Source organism: Astatotilapia calliptera, chromosome 10 (genome assembly GCF_964374335.1).
Source record: "Astatotilapia calliptera chromosome 10, fAstCal68.1, whole genome shotgun sequence".
NCBI lineage: Eukaryota > Metazoa > Chordata > Actinopteri > Cichliformes > Cichlidae > Astatotilapia > Astatotilapia calliptera.
The window spans coordinates 11282649-11302817 of NC_137431.1; the positions used below are offsets into that span (position 1 = coordinate 11282649).

Here is a 20169-nt window from a genome sequence, read left to right on the forward strand (position 1 = left end):
CTGCCCACAGGTATGACTGTGTTCACTCTGTAGCCAGAGAGAGTGTCTCTAATTTCTACCCTCTGCCTGCTGCAAAGAAAAAAAAAAGAAAGCTTCTGCCCTCCCGAGACCCTGACAAAAATTAAGCCGGCAGGGAGACCGAGTGAATGCATGACAGTGTGTCAAAATCCACAGCTGGACCTAGCACCTCCGTTCATTTAAAGAGCCATGAATCAAAGTGGCATGTCAGCATCTGCCTACAGTGCTGAAGTGTCCTTGAGCAAGATATTGAATCTCAGCCAGCTCCAGAGAGGCTGCAGTGTAGCTTATTATAAACAGAAAGCAGCTGCATTACATTACATTACTGTGTCTCCACTGTGTTGTTGGGTTATTATGTAGAGAAAATTTCTACAGAAAGAAACCCGTTTTGACATTGATAATAACAAATTATTCCACCACTGATAACTTGTACTTGCAAAAATGTGTGGCAACATAATGGAGAATGGTCTGAACTAATAAGCACAGGGAGAGACAAGTGGGACGAGGAGAATTTGAAATTCATTTCTACCCTGCAGCCGTGTTAGCTGCTCCCCTGAATTTAAGCTCAGTGGTAAATTTTAATGTCAGCAGGACAACACGCTGATTCTCCTCAGGTGTACTGTGTAACATGTTCACTATCTCAATTTAGTATGTTCACTTGCTAATTTGCAATAAATGTAAAGCACGGTTGGCTTTGGGAAGGATTTTGACCAGAGGGATGCTATCACTTCATTACTGTTCCTCTAGAGGTGAGCATTAACTGGTGGACCTAATTTCGTAGCACTAATTGCAGAGATATTACGCTCAGAGATACAAATGTTAACCTCATATCAGCACAAGAGAAAACGTTAGGCCATCAAAGACATTAGGATCCATCCTCCGAGAACCATGACTGTTTGTCTGTACAATATTTGACCCCAGTACAAAACACATTGAGATGTTTCATCCACTGGGGATCACAAATGTCTATTATCCATTAAAAGTCAAGAAATTTCACAGTGAATTATGGTGGTGCACTGATTGACAAACAGTGCCGTCCTTTGTGACATGGAAGCAGGAAGGCTAATATGTGATTAGCTCTGTGGCTACTTGAAAAGTTGATTTGAAGGGACAGGATACGCAATAACTGCAGTTGGATGTTTTCATTCTTTTTAATGAGGATTTATAAAGAAGCTGCATGCCAGAGGTTATGCCAGGGGTCTGAGTCTGCCCAAAGCAATTCCTGTTTTCCTGTATGCTGTCTACACTTTCTTATCAATAAAGGAAAAATGCCATAAAAAAGTTATTTAGTTATAGCTTCTGTCTTCTTTGCAGCAGTTGCTAAGCTAAAGGCTAACAGCCCAAACATAAACAAGAGTAGCCTACATTGCTGGTTTTTCCACATATTTTTGAGACTACCTCCAAGTTACATTAAACAGCTATAATATGTAAACATTGGTCTGCAAATGTTTTGTGTTAATGTTACCAAGCCCTGAATCTGTTTGTCTTTCAGGAAGTTCTGTATGTCATCGAGCTCGAGCACCTCAGGCGTGAGCGATAAAGAATATCAGTGTATTGATTTTCTTTTCAAAAGTGATCCCCTTCTATCTGTTTTATCTTAGCTTATGTAACTGCCCCCATTATCCACTTCAGACTCAACTAGTGCATAGAGGCGCATATTTGAGGCACTAACGAGAACAGATATGAGATTATGCTACATACGAGCATCAAAGGGTCTATTGCAGATCTTCCTCTAATCCATAAACACAGAATGTAAAATGGCGCTTGATGTCAGCTTGTTTATTTTGGCTCAGGTTTGTGTCTGTACATCATAATTTATTTACTGCAGAGCAGAATTTCAATGGTAAATTATTATTTATATTCATGCCTAGATTTTAAACTGCTCCTCCTGGCTCCGCATCAAAAGCTTAAAAACTTGGCTTCCTCTTTTGCTCCTCTGCATGCTCAAATATTGACGGGGGAAGACAGATGTACGTGAGCACAAAGACACACAAAGCTTGAGACCCTGTAACAAACACGCAAACACAGAGGTGCCCAGAGGACCGTCGCCGAGTGTCATCTCTTTGTCGCGAACAAGCGGGGAAACACTCGGGTATGAAAAGCCAGCTCGGTTTTGAACGATGAACTTTGGCAGCCTGCTGAGCAGTAATGAGCGCAGACGTGCATTTAACACAGAGAGGGTGTGAGTTTATAGTCTCGGAGAAACAAATAGACGCATACAACGACGGCGACGCTTCAAGATGATGCCATTTCACCTACATCTTTTAACAGGACTGACTGGCATAAAGAATTCACACGCTGCGTAAAGAGGAGCACAATCTGGCCTGGCAGTCTTCGACTTAAGCTCTCCAAAAGTGGTGAACTTTTGGCTCGGCATCAGAGTCAAACATTAACACCTTCGGGTGGCACGCAGAGATGAGCGCATTTCCAGCAGCAATATTAGAAAACTCATTTAGATTCAGCTTAAAAGATAAGTCAGCTGCTCGACCTGGCAATTTCGATTCAAGATCTGAGTCAAACCTTTCCCACCTATGATCAAAGTACTCCCGCATTCCCCTTTAAGTCCTCGCTTGCTATTCCGAGGAGGACAGGAGTAGCTGAACACTGCTTTGGCATTTTTTTTCTGCTGGGTCTGGGTTTTCTTTTCATCTGTTTTCTGATAACAAACTGTCCTGCCCCACTGGATCCCACTCTCCACAGTCACACCCCCAGTCCTCTCCACTGCTGCACATCGACTGTTAAGGGAAGCATGACTCCAGATATTATGAAGTGTACTTTCACTGTCAGCTTTCTACAGTCGAATGAGCACAGTCTTAGCTCAGTAGGTGAGGACTGTATCTACTGCTCGGTCTCTATTTGAATGCAGATGCCAGCTGCCTGCCTCTCATTTCACATTGTTATACACTATTGACTCATTAACTGCAGCCTCTGTAGCTGACTGCGCTATGAGGGGAACTTTTGGGACCCCTTTAACCCCTCTTCACTCTCTTTAATTGCTTTGGATGCTCAAGAAGCTCTTTTTAGTTCCCCTTTGGAGCGACATGTTGCTTGATGTGGGTTTAAAGCAGATTCAGCACTCTAATACGGCCTTAATTATACACATAGACTAATGCATAAAAAGGAGAAAAAGCATAGATTGTGCGCGAGGAAACTGCTAAAAACAGAGCAGTATATTCAAATTTCACCTGCGCTGCAAGGCAAAAAAAAGAAGAAAGACAAATAGGGAGATCTGCGTTTTCTTTGACACCATGTATTCACCTGCCTTTCCTCCCACTCGGCCAACCTACACAATACACCTACGCACGAGCCTCGCGCAGACGGATGCATCTGACACATTTGATTCCTTTGTTTCGTCCTTTGCCGTGCAGTAAATCATTTTGTAATGAGCTCGGTACGGTTGAGGGCATTTTCTTTCTTTTTTTAAAGTAAGAAATTAAAAAAAAAAAAACATAACCGTTCTGTGTAACTGCCAGGTCTTTTGCTCATCTCGTCATAAAGCAAACACTACAAGTGTACTCATCATTCAGCCAGCCCTTTCAAACAGCGTTCAAGTGAAAAAAAAAAGAAAGAAAGAAAAGCTGGAAAAACATCACTCTTCCAGCGCTCTCACTCCCTCGCTCTCTGCACTCTGCCTCCCTCATCTTTTTCTCTCCTCATCTCTGCTGGTGCATCCACAAATGCTTTAACTAAAATAACCACACGGGCTCCAGTGCATGCACCTGTTTTAGTAGCTGCCGTGCAAGTCACCTGTCTGATTTTTCCCCCCTCTTCTACTCTGTTGCTCGTGTGGGCTTCCTTTGTTTTCCACAGGGAAGTCTTTAGTGTTGTGCATTACAATGAGCTTCAACAGAACTTCCACAGAAATCCCAACAGGCTGCATTTAATTCATTCACAGGAAACTGTTTCTGGGTTTCATCTTCCTCTTCTCCTCCTTTTTCTTGTTCTTTTAAATCTCCACGATCTTTCATTATCTGCCGCACAATTATATCCTCTTATCCTCCCACATCGTCCCTGCGAAAAGAGCTAAACTTCGCCGAGCAAACGTATCTGTGAGTCATAAAAATAGGCCTTTCATTCGTTACCAGAATAGATAACTTACAGTAATCTAGCAGGACAGTTTAATGTACCAATGTGTGGGCGGTGATGTTTAATCAAGTGATGAACAAGAGGAACTGGCACTCACATGGTCTCATCGTTCTGAAACTCCAGCTTGCCGGACACCTCTTCATAGTCCTCCCCTGCTTTGGCGGTCCCCTCGACAGTGTGGTAGGGCACAGCCACTTTTCCCCGTGCCCCGGATGTCCTGTGAACCTTCACCTGCATGTTGCCAACGCTCTCGCTGACCCTTGTGGAGTTGCTCTCAAACGTAAAGATGCCAGCGTGGTCGTCGTCATAGATGGTGACCGTGGCGATGTGAGGATTGCCCAGTGCCGCCTTTGGAGGAACATGGGAGGGAAGGCCCACCATGCTGTTGCTGGAGGTGATGGAGCTCGGCTCCAGGACTGAGACCTCGGCTCTGTGCACGATGCGCGGGTTGCTGAGGCGTACATAGAAGTGCTCGTCCTCTTCAAAAATGTCATCGTCGATCACGCCAACAGTGAACTCTTTGGTTGTCTCGCCAGGCTTGAAGACCAACGTGCCCTCAGCAAACTCGTAGTCTGAACCTGCATTGGCAGTCCCGTCCTCCGTCCGGTATTCCACCTGTGCAGGGAAAAAAATTTCATCAAATATGTAGTGGCTGGAGTTGTAATAAAAATATTAATATTAATACTTTATGCCTCAGGCAGTTAAAGGTGATTTAAAATTGACCTTGAGCATTTGCAATCTCTGTGCTTTCCCCCCTCACCTTGACAGTGCAGCCACTTTCTCCTCCGTGCCGACTCACGGTCAGCTTTAGTGAGCCGCAGTTCTCAAAGCACTGATAATGAGAGTCTTCAAACTGCAGGTAGATAGTGTTAGGATCTTCCTCTTGCCCGCTGGCCTCGTGACAGCTCACCACCTTCCTGGCCTGGTCAGCTGCATGCTTTTTCAGGATGTTCCCCGCTCCGATCATCATGCGCGTAGCTTGAATGCGATAAAAGGCCCTGCTCTTCTGCTGCTGGACCAGCACTTGATAGTTGGCCATCTCGATGAGCTGCTCCATGTCCTTATCTGGGTGCCTCTGTTTTAGCTCTTTTAGAGTACGAGCCATCTCCCTGCGGGCCTCTTCTTCTTGATCTTGTTCCGCGCTCATCCCACCACTATCCTCCACGCCCTCCAGCATCCCATCCAGAGCCTCTTTGGGGTGAGTGTGAGAGTTCACACCCTGTCCATCCATCTCCAAGTCCATTTTAGTGAACATGGCATCTCCCTCTGACTCGATGATAATGCCGCGGGTCTTGTCGGCTCGGTAGCGCTTGTGGACGTACTTGTAGAAGAGCAGGCGGCGGTCTGCGATCCAGGCTTGCAGAACGCACAGGGGGAAGAAGAGGAAGGTCAGGACTGCTTCCCAGACTTGCACTTCTCCGGGGGAAAACACTGACAGGATAAGATACAGCCAGATGTAGGCGAATATGCTCCAGGCTGCGGTGACAAAAAACACCCGCAGGTGTTTTATCTTGCGGGTTTCATTTTCTGGCACCACATAGACACAGAGAGCAATGATGATGAACATGTTGAAAGCAGCACTGCCCACGATGGTGCTGGGACCCAGAGCTCCCGCTTCAAAGTTATGGCCGACCACTTCGATGACAGACAGCAGGATCTCTGGTGCCGAGGAGCCCAGGGCCATCAGGGTCAGGTTGGAGACCGTTTCATTCCAGATGCGCACAGTGGTTGTTGTTGTCTCACCATTAGGCTTCTTGATGGTGATCTCCTTTTCTTGAGAGGTGATGACCTCGATAGAAGACATGAACCGGTCGGCGATGATGGACATGCCCAGGAACATGTATATGAGAGCGGCAAAGTAAACAATGGCACGTGCCACCTTGTCACCCACTGCGGGGTTCTGGGGATTCCACATGGGCAGCACCACGCCCTCGGAGCAGTTGTCATCACTGGAGCAGTTGCCTGGGCTGCTGCCGATGTCATCATCCCTGCTGCCGTAGGAGAACCGGGTGACTCCCGGGAGGAGAACCAGCAGAAGAGAGATGAACATGCATGGGGTGGCAGGTGGAGAGCAGTTCAAGATACGCTTGTGTAGAAACATGATGGTGTGGTGATGCTTTGAGTCTTCTAATGCTAGAGATCAGTGCACGTGACATGTGAAGGTTCGCATGAACCTCTGAAAGACAGGAAAAAAAAAAAAATTTGCCTGGTGGATGAGAAAGCCACATGTCAGATGTTCATTATTCAGTTATATTCTCAAAATAACCCCAATATGGCACCACAAAAGTGCTCTTTTGTATGCAAATGATGTGGGATCCATCAGTTTCGTTGGTCCGAGTTTAGAGAGCCAGAAATATTGGCACCTACTAATCGTTGAGTCACTGGTATTGAACTACCCTGTACGACTCCCACACATATAATGTGGTCATTCTGTGCTAAACCGCAGTGAAAATGTTACCCTTTGCACCTGTAGTATCGAGGGAAAAACTGACTCAGTCCACCCGGTACTGTCGAGTTAGATGGGAGTCCAAAAATAATATCCACTGGCAACGAGAATAACAAGAAAGGAGCAGTTGTTCTTAGGTAGCCCTACTGGTACATATATTATAGGATGATTTAAAGGAGGAACAGCTCTAGTGTCTAGAGAGTCCAACACACTTCTCAGGTCTAGTATGAAATATAAAGCTGGATGCCTGAGTGCAATTCAATCATCACCACCTTACCTAAAAGAATCCATTCCACATGCAGTAATTTATATTTGCCAACATAGTTTCTCTGATTAAGTCAGACAGAGCATGACAGGGTGGAGTGGGGTTGCAAAGCAGCATGCATATGCACAGCAACTCGTGGGCTGGCTGAAGCAGCTTTAATACCATGTGTTATATGAAATTAACCAGACTGACGCTTAGATGGGTATCAGCTGAGAAATCCACAGATGCGGGCTACCACTGAGATCAGCCAATCTGCCGTTTAGCTTAGTTTAATTTAGTTTAAAATTTTACATAAGCAATGGAAACGGCATCAGGGGACAAGTAAAAACAATTCCCCAGTGCCCCCCCCCCCCCCCCCCCCCACCAGCAGTATCTTAATGGCCTGAATAGACATTTCAGGGAGTACTGTGCTAAACTCTTCAAAGGATTAACATCTGTGAAAAAAGAGGAGAGGGAAAGATGTCTAGTAATGTGTCTGGTGTTTTCTAATGAAAATTTAAAGACCATCCTTGTCTCAGAAATAGGTTGCACACCTACAGCAGAAGCAGTCTGGCAAAGCTGCATGTTTGGCACCTGCTCTCATTGACATGCAGCAGTGAAAGGCAGCATTCTCCAATCTGACCTGCATAACAGTAGAGCACGGTTTCGATCAAGGCTACATTTCAGGGTGAAGTGGTGCAGCACAGATGCAGGAATTAAGCCGTCAGTTTTTTTTCTTTCTTTCTGCTGTTAGCTCATAAATAAGTGACTAACAGATTGTATTTGTGCAACAACAACAGCAACAGCCCGACACCTGTCTGCTGATCAGATTGAGCGAGTGAGATCAGCACCATGGACAGCGACTCCTGCAACAGGCAGCTCCAATCAGGGACAATGAAACAGTCTTTTTTTCGGACTGAATGAAATATCCCTCATTACTGTTATGTGAAATCACATATTGATATCATCACTGATTCCTTCACTTTCGAAAGCAGATTTAATTAATACGTTGCTTTCATCTGGCACACAATCCTGCACAAATTTTGAGTGGGTGATGTTTCTATGGCAAAAGCAAGACCTCCGACTGGTGGAAATGCAGAAAAACTATGGAGAAAAAATGTCTCTTTCTGTTCTGTGCAGTATTTAGTGATATGTTTTCCTCACTAAAGTCGCCAGGCAGCAACAAGTAAATGAGATACTGAAGCACATTATTCATTTCCCCTTAAGAATACAGATGTTTTAATTTTTTAGTCAACACAAGCACACACTCTGAAATCTCCTCACCTTCGTCACATTACATCTATTCAAAGTGTGCAAGTATCCAGTGCAAAACTACAGTTCTCTGATCTGCTGATTTCTAACATGTTTGCAATTAAAAGCCCGAGTGCAACATGAAGACTTTACCAACTACTGGCAAACCCAGCATGATGCCACTTTCCATCTAACAGAGTTACTAACCTTCAATAATTCTATAATTATCCAAGCCTTTAAAAAAAAAGCAGACCCAAATTAAATTAATCCTCAAACATGTTCTTGTTTGCTAAGCAAAGGTCCAGGGTTGGCAAGTAAACACATAATGACTCACACTTTGATGCCTGCACTTGTTTTGTGTGTAAGCGTGTGCGCTTTTCAAATGGTGGCACACTCAGTTTGTATTGAGACGCCTCATAAATGTCATCTCTGCTATTTAGGGAAGGAAAAGTCATTAGAATTCATAAACAAAAGGAAAACAGAACAGAAACATGGAAGAAAATGAAAAGAAACCGGAGTTTCTCGAGATGTTGTTTTGAGCTCAAAGCACACTCATCAGTCTAAGCACTAAGACAAGTGTTACTGGATTTACATGCAGCTGTTAGTCTAAGAGTCTAGTATAATGGGGGGCAAGAAAAATTCTCATGCAGGGGCTTGCTTAGTTTCTTTTCTTTCTTTTCTTTCTTTCTTTTTTTTTTTTGTTTAGCTTATAGTTATAGTTCCTATTTTAAACATTGTGAGAAACTATATTACTCACCTGGATGCAGCTGTCAGTGAGTCAACCCAGAGTGGAAGTTCTAGCCTCAGGAGATGAACTTATCTTTCATGCTGCTCTGTGGAAATACAGCTTATCTTAAACGAGCATACCACAAAGTCCGTTTTTAAAACCATCATGAAAGTAACGAGTGTTCCACATCGGAGAATTTTGAGAAGCTTTAAAAAAAAAGAAAAAAAAAAGCCATAAATGTGAGCCAGTAGCAGCACAAAAACACAAAACACCGCTGTTGCAGATTCGAAACAATTCAAAACGCTAAGTTAGAAACAGATTCTGAGACGGCTAGGTAAGTGATATTACAGAGGTAGAATAAAAAGGGAAAAAGAAAAAAAGATAGAGCCTATTAAATGATTAGTACGCTGAGCATGAGGGACAAACAGACCGGTCCATTTGGTGCGCACAGCTGCCCCACTGATACTCACGGAAAGCCCAGAATCTCAGTTGGATCCTGGTCACAGCGTGGCTACCCTGCACCAGTTCAACAGAGGAAGACACCCCGTGTGCCATTCACACGGCAGGCTGGTGTAATGGTGTTGGCTTGTTGCTGGTGTCTTGGAAATGACGCGTAGTTTTCCCCGGTGCTTGTTTTCTTTCTCTCTCCTTTTTCTTTGACAAGTACCCTACCTCAGCAAACTTAACACAGCCGGAATAGTTCCCCTCATTAAATTCCCATTGTTCCACCACCGCGACACCCTCCGCAAAGCTAAGTAAATTATTCAAAAACCACAAGGCGCTTTCAGCTTTATCCTTTCCTGACTGCGTGTTGATGCGTAAAATAATAAATTAAATTACACCAGTCCAAAAAAAACAACAACAAAATCTTAGAAAGTATTAATTTAAAAAAGAGAGAATTTAATTGTATTTTCTATTTCCGAAAAATAAACTGAGTGCAAAAAATTCCCTCGCTCTTCTGCCTGAGCTGGATAACGCAAGGAACCAAACAGGGCTGCACATGAGAGTGGGCGTGAATGAATGGTGAAGGATTGAGAGGACGCAAACCACACAGTACGCGGATCAGGACAAGATGGATATCAAGCAGAGGGATGGTGGCACACAAGAAAGAGGAGTGTGAGTGTGGTGTGGAATGGAAGTCTTGTCTTACTCTCGCGGTGGGCAGCACTGGCACAAGAAACGACGAGCGAGAAAGGGAAAACAGTAACACTGCAGAAACAGGGGAGGGGAGACGTTCAGAAGCAGCGCTACACGCACGGCTGGTCCTCCTGACTGCGCATCAGGAGACCAGGATTAATGATCATTTCCATCAGAAACCCTTTAGAATGTTTGCTCATTATCTTGGTTGCCCATCAGCACAAAAAAAACCTGCTGTAAGCTAGAAGATAGAGAGCTGATCTTCGTTTTTGACACTCCGAAATCCCAGATGTATCTGCCCGTACGCCTGCTGTGGGCTGCCGTTGTTGTAGTCTGGATGGTTACTTAGAGACAAAAGAAGAAGAAGAAAAAAAGCACATAGTCTCAATAGTTTTTCTTCTGACATGTGAATTTAGCCTAACATCACTTTAAAAGATGGGAGCCATGTGGTTGATCTACTGTTGGGGGAAGACAAAACAAAGTAAATTAGACTTTCATTTGAGAGAAATAAGACACCACCATCTCATGTTGCTTCTATCTGGTCAACAAATCTAAATCCTAGAGAGAGAAAACTGAGTGCTTTGTCATTGTGATCTGTACCACCACTGGGCCAAAGAACATGACGGGCTTTGGTGTGGTGCCAGGGTAAAAGCCAGCAATTTTAAAGCTTAATGTGTGGAAGATGATATTTTGTGTTTCTCTGGACACTCTGCCACAGTGATGGGCTTATTCTGTCAGGTTTGGGTTTCATAAGAAACTGGAAACAGGGCATTTAGCAGCCAAGGATGATTATGTTTCATAAAAAGTATATTTTGGGTTTTTTTTTAACCATTACTAATCCTAGCCGTGTTTAAAGCGGTTCTGTTATGCTTTTCCTTTCCTATCATGTGTATACTGTTAAAATGATGGAAGCTCACATTACACAATGAGAAAATAAGTTAAAAATAAGGATGTCGCTTTCTGGGCAAGAAATCCCTGTGAGGAGCGGCTCAGTCTAAATCTCTAAATCTTCAGATGATTTTTTTTAAATACATGTGGCTACTTGTGTGAGAGAGAAAAACATATACCTATGTACTCACCGGGTATTCAGGTAAAACTGTTCAACAGATTTTTAAGAAAAATACCTGATCTGCCAATCACATGGCATCAGTTCAATCCATTTAGATGTGTAGACATGGTCAAGATGACCTGCTGAAGTTCAAACCAAGCATCAGAGGTGATTTAAGTGACTTTGACTATTGGTGCCAGACAGGCTAGTATGAATCTTTCAGAAATTGCTGGTCTCCTGGGATTTTTCCCACACAACCATCTGGAAGGTTTACAGAGAGTGGTCCAAAAGAAGGATATATCCAGTGAGCAGCAGTTCTTTGAGTGGTCAGAGAGAGAATGGAGACACTCATTCCAACCAACGTATACAGCAGAGCATCTCTGAACTCACAACGCCAAGACCCACTTATGTCAAGCAAGAACAGAAAACTGAAGCTACAAAGAAGCTTCTCACAGGCTTACCAGAAGATTGGAAAAACATTGTCTGGTCTGATGAATCTTGGTTTCTGCTGCAACAGATGGTAGGGTCAGTATTTGAAATCATATGAAAGCTTGATTTGTATCAACAGTTAGATACAAGTTAGACACTTTTGGGATCTGGGTACCAACTGAGTATCGTTTAAAAGTCAAAGCCTAGCTGACTATTGTTGCTGATATCTATGCCTATCTTACCTATCTTTTGATGGCTTCTTCAAGTAGGATAACATGCTGTGACACAAAGTTCAAAACTCATCTGAAATTGATTTCTTCAACATGACAATGAATTAAGTGTACTTGGGATGTCTCCACATTCACCAAATCTCAACAGAACGCCTTTGCGATGGAAGGATTCAGAATTCGTCACGGTGCAGAAACAGCATTAGTCAAGGTTAATAATGACCGTCTTACAGTGTACTCATCTCTGTGCTTGTCCTGTTAGACCTCCATGCAGCATTTGTTAACACTGATCACAATATTTTACTGCACTCCATTACAGTTGTTTGAATCGTATCCATCTAATACATTTCTGTTTGTTCATTTCATGCAGAGTCCTCTTCACATGCTAAGATTAATAGATTAATTAATAATGGAGTTCCACAGGGTTCTGTGCTAGGACCAGTTCTGTTTACATTATACATGTTCCCCTTAGGCAGTATCATTAGAAGGCATAGCATACATTTTTACTGCTTTGTAAATGGTGTCCAGCTTTATCTTTCCATGAAGCTAGATGACACATATGAACTAGTTAAACTACAGGCATGTTTCAAAGGCATATGTATAAATAAAGTAAAATAAAACAAAGTTAAATTAAATTGGTGGAACAGGATATTCTCATGTGTGATGCTATCGTGCCAATATGGAGAAAAATCTCTGAGGAATCTTTCTGGCACCTTGTTGACTTTATGTAGACTTAAAGAATAAGACCGGCTTATAATAATATTTTAATTTAATAAATAAAACCTTCTGATTGCAGGGGCCAGCCAATCAGAAGAAGGTTAAGTTAAAGTTTAGGGGAAGGCCCTAAATTAACTTGTTTAAGACAGTGAAACTCAGGCACAGGCCTACTTCAAATAAATCAGGATGATTTTCAAAGATGAATCAAGCAAAGCTAATAGAATGCAGTAATAAAAATATGGTGCTGAAGATGAGCCTTAAAGATCTACTTTGAGGACAGCTGTTCCATTCTTAATGTACAAATGCTAGCATGTGTAAGGGTCATAGCTCACTTTATTTAATTTATAGCATACTAGCTTGCTTCACTTCAAATTATACAGGTGAGGTATTCAGTCATTAACCTACCTGTCTGGTGAGCACCAGCATCAGTAATCAAGCATGTCAATCAATGCCTGTATCTGAGGTACTGCCACCTCCACAGCAACTCAGCGGAAACCTAAAAACACAGCTTTCATTTGAATAACATTCATTTACTCTTCACTGGTGAATGATTGCTTGCGATGATCATGGAATGGAGGCTTGAAGGGGTGATTACAGGAAACCTTGGAGAGAAATAAAAGAGATTAGACAGTGAGTGGTGGGCAGAAAACACCAAAGAAGGGAAACAACCCAAATACCATGTGGCTTCTCTTCCTGGAAAGAGGAATCAGTTTAAAACACCTTGCTGACGACAGTGGAAAGGTTGCACGGTCAGCTGCAGAGACATCTCTCTTTAAAAAGTCACTTAAGACACCCATATTTAATCCATCACACCCTGCATATTTCCTGTAAAACATGTCTGCCTATGTCAACACTGACCTTGAACTAAAGAGAAATTCTAATTACTCATGAAGTGGTGAAGGCTCCAGTTTATGACATACACATTTGTGATGTTTAAGTGGCAAGAGAAATTTTACTTAACTACAGAAGGCTGAGGGCAGCCATTTATATGTCTTTGAATGCACCTCTTTTTTTAATAAAAAGAGGAAGCAGTGTATTCAAACACAAATAATCGCATTACACACAAGCCTGGATAAGAATGCCTAAATGGGATCTTTAAATTGAAAACACTGACCTACTCTAAGAACAACACACTGCTCTCCCTTTTGCCTTGGCAGAACAAATCTTATGAAATACTGAATCGCAACATTGTATCCAGTTTATTCATTCATTGTAGGTGGGAGCAGATGGTGATGTATGCGCCTTCAGAGAAAAAGGTGTTGCTCAGACAAAACCGTGACTCTGATGCAAATGATACTGCTGCTTTCCCCTGAAAGCACACACATATATACTATTACATTCTTCAACGTGTTCAGATTAGCTGGTATGCTTGTCACATTTCGGTTAGCTTGAGTAATGTCGCTGTTGTTCAGCACCATGGACAGAGCCTCTTTTGATACACTATATGTGCCAAAAGTATTCGCTGGTGTGGCTTCACACACATATGAACTTGAGTGACAGCCCATTCTTAATCCCCATATTTTTAAATAAAATGTGGGCCCACCCTATGCAGCTATAACAGCTTCAACTCTTCTGGGAAGGCTTTCCACAATGTTTGCAAATGTGTTTATGGGAATTTTTGACCACTGTTTCAAAAGCGCATTGTGAGGTCAGACACTGTGGTTGTACGGGAAGCCTGACCTGGCTTGGCTCCACTCTAATTCATCCCAAAGGTCTTCTATCGGGCTGAGGTCAAATATGCTTTTGTTGAAATATGTATTATAAGATCATAGTTAAATGTTGCTTTACAGGAATAGATTTTACAAAGAGGTGTCTTTCCTATTTAACTATTAAGCTGCATCCCACAATTTATAGCAGGGTGTTTAGAAACAACTCTTAATATAATGCAGCGATTGCACGGCTAAAATATAGAATTGAAGGAACTCTGGTTTGACACTGAGACGGATAATAATAATAATAAAAGAACATCAAAACCACAGGCATTAATGGACTAGATAGCATGAAAGAATGTCTGCTTTCTTGCCCTTTAATAATGTGGGTGTGCTTCTGTGATTAAAATCAAGGTAACATTTCACAATACAACATGCAACTAAGGGTGTGACTTCCCTAAAGTGACAAACACAATAATTTAAATGTATCACAGTCTGCACACCAACATTTTTGCATGGTTACAATGTGAGAAAGAGGTGGTTATAGTACGTTCTAATACAACCAACATTCATAATAGTAATGTGTAGTCTCAGTATAAGGAGGGGGGTAAGGATACTCTATAATATAGTCCAAACCCCATAATGATACAGTTTCTCTTAAAGTATAACCTGCTCCTGACAACTCTCTTTTATCATGCCATAACTAGATTTTAAGTATCAGTAAGTATTTTCAGTATTAAAGACATGGAGCCTAAATTTAAAAAAAGATGAGGTAAATATTTGGAAATGAATTATGATGCATTATGATGTGCACCCCCCCCCCCCCCCCCAAAAAAAGAAAAAAAAATCAACCCTAAATTAGAGCTAGCTCAGGCATTATCTGTTGCTTGGCAAAGGATTCCCCATTGTCTTCATTAGTGAGAACCTGGATTTAAAGGATACTTGGAAGATTTTCTTTCTGCTCAATAAAGCTTAAAACGCATAATAATATTGTCATAACTCACCTAATTTTTTTGCATCTGTACAGGTTCTTTTTCTCACCTGCAGCAAGGTGCAAAGAAATATCATTGACAAGGGAGAGCAGTTGGTCCTTTTTTAATTTACTTTAATTTATTTTTCTTTTAACAATATTAATTCATTTTATTGTTTTTAATGATAGGTGAATAAATAAGTGAATCAAACTGAGTCTCACAGATGATTTGCATACGACGGGACTGGTCCACACCACTGGTGTCCAGCATCATTTACTCTGTCCCACTGTGGCCAGCCAAAGCAGTGCCCTAGTTGTCCAACAGCCCCACCAATCAACTTAAATAGGTGGCCCAGACAGGCCAATAATGTAAAAGAGGTGATTGATAGCCGAATAATAACAATAGTCTGTGTTTCGTAATAGTCAGACTGGTTGGAAATACGAGACAGAAAAACACAGTTAAAGGAAAAACAGTAAAATCTCACTGAGTAATAAAGTAATATCTCTCCCTTCTCCAATTCCCTTCTCAACAGTAGTGTATCATTATCCTCATGGAAAAGATTTCTTATATCTTAGCATCCAATAACTGTTGCAGCATTTAAACCCCAGTTTCCTGATATGATGCAAAAGACATTCGTGTTATTGTAGAAGGGAGTTATGGTTTAGAGAGCAGATACAGTATCTTGAGTTATTTCCACTCATGTGCCCTGTGGCCATGGACTATTGCAAGATGATTATGGTTAAAATGCAAAAGTGTTTATTCATAAGGTCTCCTTGTAGCAGTTATCATTTTACTGGTAAGTGCTTGGATGCTTATGTATTTGTGAGTTTCTCATTTCCAGTGCTGAGCTTGGATTTGAGAAACAGACGCCCTCTCTGCTTTTAAAGTGCGTCTTAAAACTTTTCTGTTTGCTAAAGCATATAGTTATAGTTGGATCAGGTGACCCTGAATGCTCTCTTAGTTACGCTGAATTGGGCCAGGCTGAAAGGGGCTTCCCATGATGCACCAAGTGTTTCTTCTTCACTCACATTTTTCACTCTCCATGTGTTTATACACCACTCTGCATTTAATCAGGAGTCACTCATCTCTGGTTCTTTTCCACAGCGTGTCTTTTGTCCTGTCTTCCTCCCCTCAACCCCAACTGGTAGCAAAAGATGGCTGCTTCTCTCTAAGCCTGGTTCTGGTGGAGGCTTCTTCCTGTTAAAAGAGAGTTTTTCTTTCCCACTGTTGCCATGATTGTTTTTTCACTTTCTAATATAAAACATCTTGAGGCATCTCAACATCCCTGGCTCTCTGGGTCTCTTCCACAGCATGTCTTTCATCCTGTCTTCCTTCTCTCACCCAACCGGCCGCAGCTTATGGCCCCGCCCCTCCCTGAGCCTGGTTCTGCCGGAGGTTTCTTCCTGTTAAAAGGGAGTTTTTCCTTCCCACTGTCGCCAAAGTGCTTGCTGATAGGGGGTCATATGATTGTTGTTTTTTTTTCTCTGAATGTATTATTGTAGGGTCTACCTTACAATATAAAGCACCTTGAGGTGACAGTTGTTGTGATTTGGTGCTGTACAAATACAATTGAACTGACTTGAATCCTTGTGTCAGTATATGCTGCTGCTTTGAAGGCTGCTGCTTTGCTCGTTGTGCTCTATGGAAAAGGTAAAGGGAAGGGGATTCCTGAGACAATAAAAGCACAAAGTAATTACAAGAATAGCAATAGGTGGCTTACAAGTCAATGCATCTGTCTTAGTTTTACATGGAGACATAACTTTATCCCCTCAAAGAAAGACACAAAATATCAAAAATCTTCCAAACCCTACAGAAGACAATAAAGCTTGCATTGTTTTCTCTGTGATGACATCTTGGACTAGTTATCTGTCCAGGGTGTTCTCTGCTGCTCACTCCACGACAGCTAGAAAATGCTTCTGTCCTGCTGTAATCCTGATTTCAATAAGGAAAATAAATGGACGCATGGACAGACGGATGGATGGGGTGTATTCTTTGAAGGACAGGCTTTTATTCCAGATTAGTAATTACAGTGGTGTTTAAAACAAAAAGAATTGGATTGTGAAATATGAGACACGTGTTTCACATTAAACAACATCTCCCAAATCATCTTTGTACACTTCTTCTCAAATCAGCACTCTCAGGATGATCAGAACAACAAAGGGCACAAAACATTTGATTATAGCAAAGAGACTAAAAAGCAACCTTCCAGGGTTTGTTTCAGTTGCTATAGCAACTGTTGCTGCTCCTGTGTATCCATGGATGTTAAAGACGTTTTTCATCACGGTGGTCATGCTGAGCGATTTAATTTTTTTGGCAGACACTTGTAAATTGTTTTCAACTTGTATTGAGTGTATTAAAAATGTGATAATATCCGCATCAACTGTCACTGTTGCTTTTACTGTACCTATCACAGCCAACCCCAGAAAAAGTTTCTTGTATTTGACACACACACACACACACAAAACAGCTTAGCATTTCCCGGAGACTTACAAATCCATCATATTGTTACATATGCACGTTTTTGTCCAGCATGAAGGGTTAAAAATGCATTTTAATCACTGTGCTGCACAGAGTCTTGTCAGGATTTTATGTTGTCTTCTATACAAGAACCTCCTTGAGCTTTTCCACTGGCAGCTTTGATGCCCAAGACAGCTTCCTGACAGCAGCATGAAGCTGTTTTGTGTTGCAAACTAACAACAAATGTACCACTTAGCTGTGGTAAGGTCAAATATATGCGTTAGGATTGTAAAGTGTACAGTGGGGCAAAAAAGTATTTAGTCAGCCACCAATTGTGCAAGTTCCACCACCTAAAATGATGACAGAGGTCAGTAATTTGCACCAGAGGTACACTTCAACTGTGAGAGACAGAATGTGAAAAAAAAATCCATGAATCCACATGGTAGGATTTGTAAAGAATTTATTCGTAAATCAGGGTGGAAAATAAGTATTTGGTCAATAACAAAAATACAACTCAATACTTTGTAACATAACCTTTGTTGGCAATAACAGAGGTCAAACGTTTACTATAGGTCTTTACCAGGTTTGCACACACAGTAGCTGGTATTTTGGCCCATTCCTCCATGCAGATCTTCTCGAGAGCAGTGATGTTTTGGGGCTGTTGCCGAGCAACACGGACTTTCAACTCCCGCCACAGATTTTCTATGGGGTTGAGGTCTGGAGACTGGCTAGGCCACTCCAGGACTTTCAAATGCTTCTTACGGAGCCACTCCTTTGTTGCCCGGGTGGTGTGTTTTGGATCATTGTCATGTTGGAAGACCCAGCCTCGTTTCATCTTCAAAGTTCTCACTGATGGAAGGAGGTTTTGGCTCAAAATCTCACGATACATGGCCCCATTCATTCTGTCCTTAACACGGATCAGTCGTCCTGTCCCCTTGGCAGAAAAACAGCCCCATAGCATGATGTTTCCACCCCCATGCTTCACAGTAGGTATGGTGTTCTTGGGATGCAACTCAGTATTCTTCTTCGTCCAAACACGACGAGTTGAGTTTATACCAAAAAGTTCTACTTTGGTTTCATCTGACCACATGACATTCTCCCAATCCTCTGCTGTATCATCCATGTGCTCTCTGGCAAACTTCAGACGGGCCTGGACATGCACTGGCTTCAGCAGCGGAACACGTCTGGCACTGCGGGATTTGATTCCCTGCCGTTGTAGTATGTTAGTGATGGTGACCTTTGTTACTTTGGTCCCAGCTCTCTGCAGGTCATTCACCAGGTCCCCCCGTGTGGTTCTGGGATCTTTGCTCACCGTTCTCATGATCATTTTGACCCCACGGGATGAGATCTTGCGTGGAGCCCCAGATCGAGGGAGATTATCAGTGGTCTTGTATGTCTTCCATTTTCTGATGATTGCTCCCACAGTTGATTTTTTCACACCAAGCTGCTTGCCTATTGTAGATTCACTCTTCCCAGTCTGGTGCAGGTCTACAATACTTTTCATGGTGTCCTTCAAAAGCTCTTTGGTCTTGGCCATGGCGGAGTTTGGAGTCTGACTGTTTGAGGCTGTGGACAGGTGTCTTTTATACAGATGATGAGTTCAAACAGGTGCCATTCATACAGGTAATGAGTGGGGGACAGAAAAGCTTCTTACAGAAGACGTTACAGGTCTGTGAGAGCCAGAGATTTTCCTTGTTTGAGGTGACCAAATACTTATTTTCCACCCTAATTTACGAATAAATTCTTTACAAATCCTACCATGTTAATTCATGGATTTTTTTTTCACATTCTGTCTCTCACAGTTGAAGTGTACCTCTGGTGCAAATTACTGACCTCTGTCATCATTTTAAGTGGGGGAACTTGCACAATCGGTGGCTGACTAAATACTTTTTTGCCCCACTGTATGTACGACTCTCCGACTTCCTGGCAGTTGACTCTGATTGTTTTTTCTGCTTACAGCAATCAATAAAACTGACATTTTATTTGGGACCAGAGGTCAGAAGGTCATGAGTCTTGATTTACGGCATATCAATAGCTGATGATTTCCTCACTCTTTAGTACTCTCGGGATGTTCTTTTACATCACCTCACTAAACACCTTCGACATCATTGTGCTGAAACAACTGAGACCAGTTTGTGCCATGATACTCCCCGAGGTCATGTGACCGGGGATAATGAGCTAATAAAGCATGCACATCTCTAAATTCAGGGGCAGACTGAACTGCTTGATTTTTTTTCTCTGATTTCTCAGCGAGGTTGCTTTCTCTCCCTGAGACTACCAAGCATGGATTCCTCAAATGTACAGCAAACACAAAGTTGCAGGACTGCAGAATTCACTTTAGGGTTCTTTATTTAGCTCCACATCATTAGTCATCTCAGGGCACTTATATAGTCAGGTTACGAATTCTGCTTTAGTGAGTCATTCCTAAGTCAATACTGCTGTTAGGCACCTAATGCGACCATCTGTTGCTGCCTCTGCCTCTCATATGTTGCCATCTTGTGGACAATTTAAAATCTGCCAGTCCTCATTTGTATTAATGCACCGAGTTAAAACATTAAAATGGTCTGAGGAAGGCTAAATGAATGACAGTGTTAGTATATGATAATAAGAAAACAACACCACCAACAACACATTTTTTATACATTTGGACATTTGATATATTTATACTTGTATGTATGTTTATTGTAGAGTCTGATGGTGAATAAAAGCACTGATGTGCACTGTCTGGTGTAAGTTCTGACTGACAATAAAGTGGCTATTCT

At 42.2% G+C, this 20169-nt stretch overlaps 1 protein-coding gene across 1 annotated transcript in view; it reads right to left on the reverse strand.

The window, feature by feature from the left end:
• Positions 1-10198, reverse strand: part of slc8a4a (solute carrier family 8 member 4a) — a 28114-nt gene extending 17916 nt beyond the window's left edge. Inside the window, exons 1-4 of the mRNA XM_026182187.2 lie at positions 9243-10198; positions 8803-8878; positions 4865-6280; positions 4202-4719 (exon numbers count right to left, since the gene is read on the reverse strand). Coding sequence (XP_026037972.1) covers positions 4202-4719; positions 4865-6205 — 1859 coding nt within the window. The 5' untranslated portion in view covers positions 6206-6280; positions 8803-8878; positions 9243-10198. The remainder of the gene's footprint in view (positions 1-4201; positions 4720-4864; positions 6281-8802; positions 8879-9242) is intronic.
• Positions 10199-20169: the final 9971 nt, after the last annotated feature.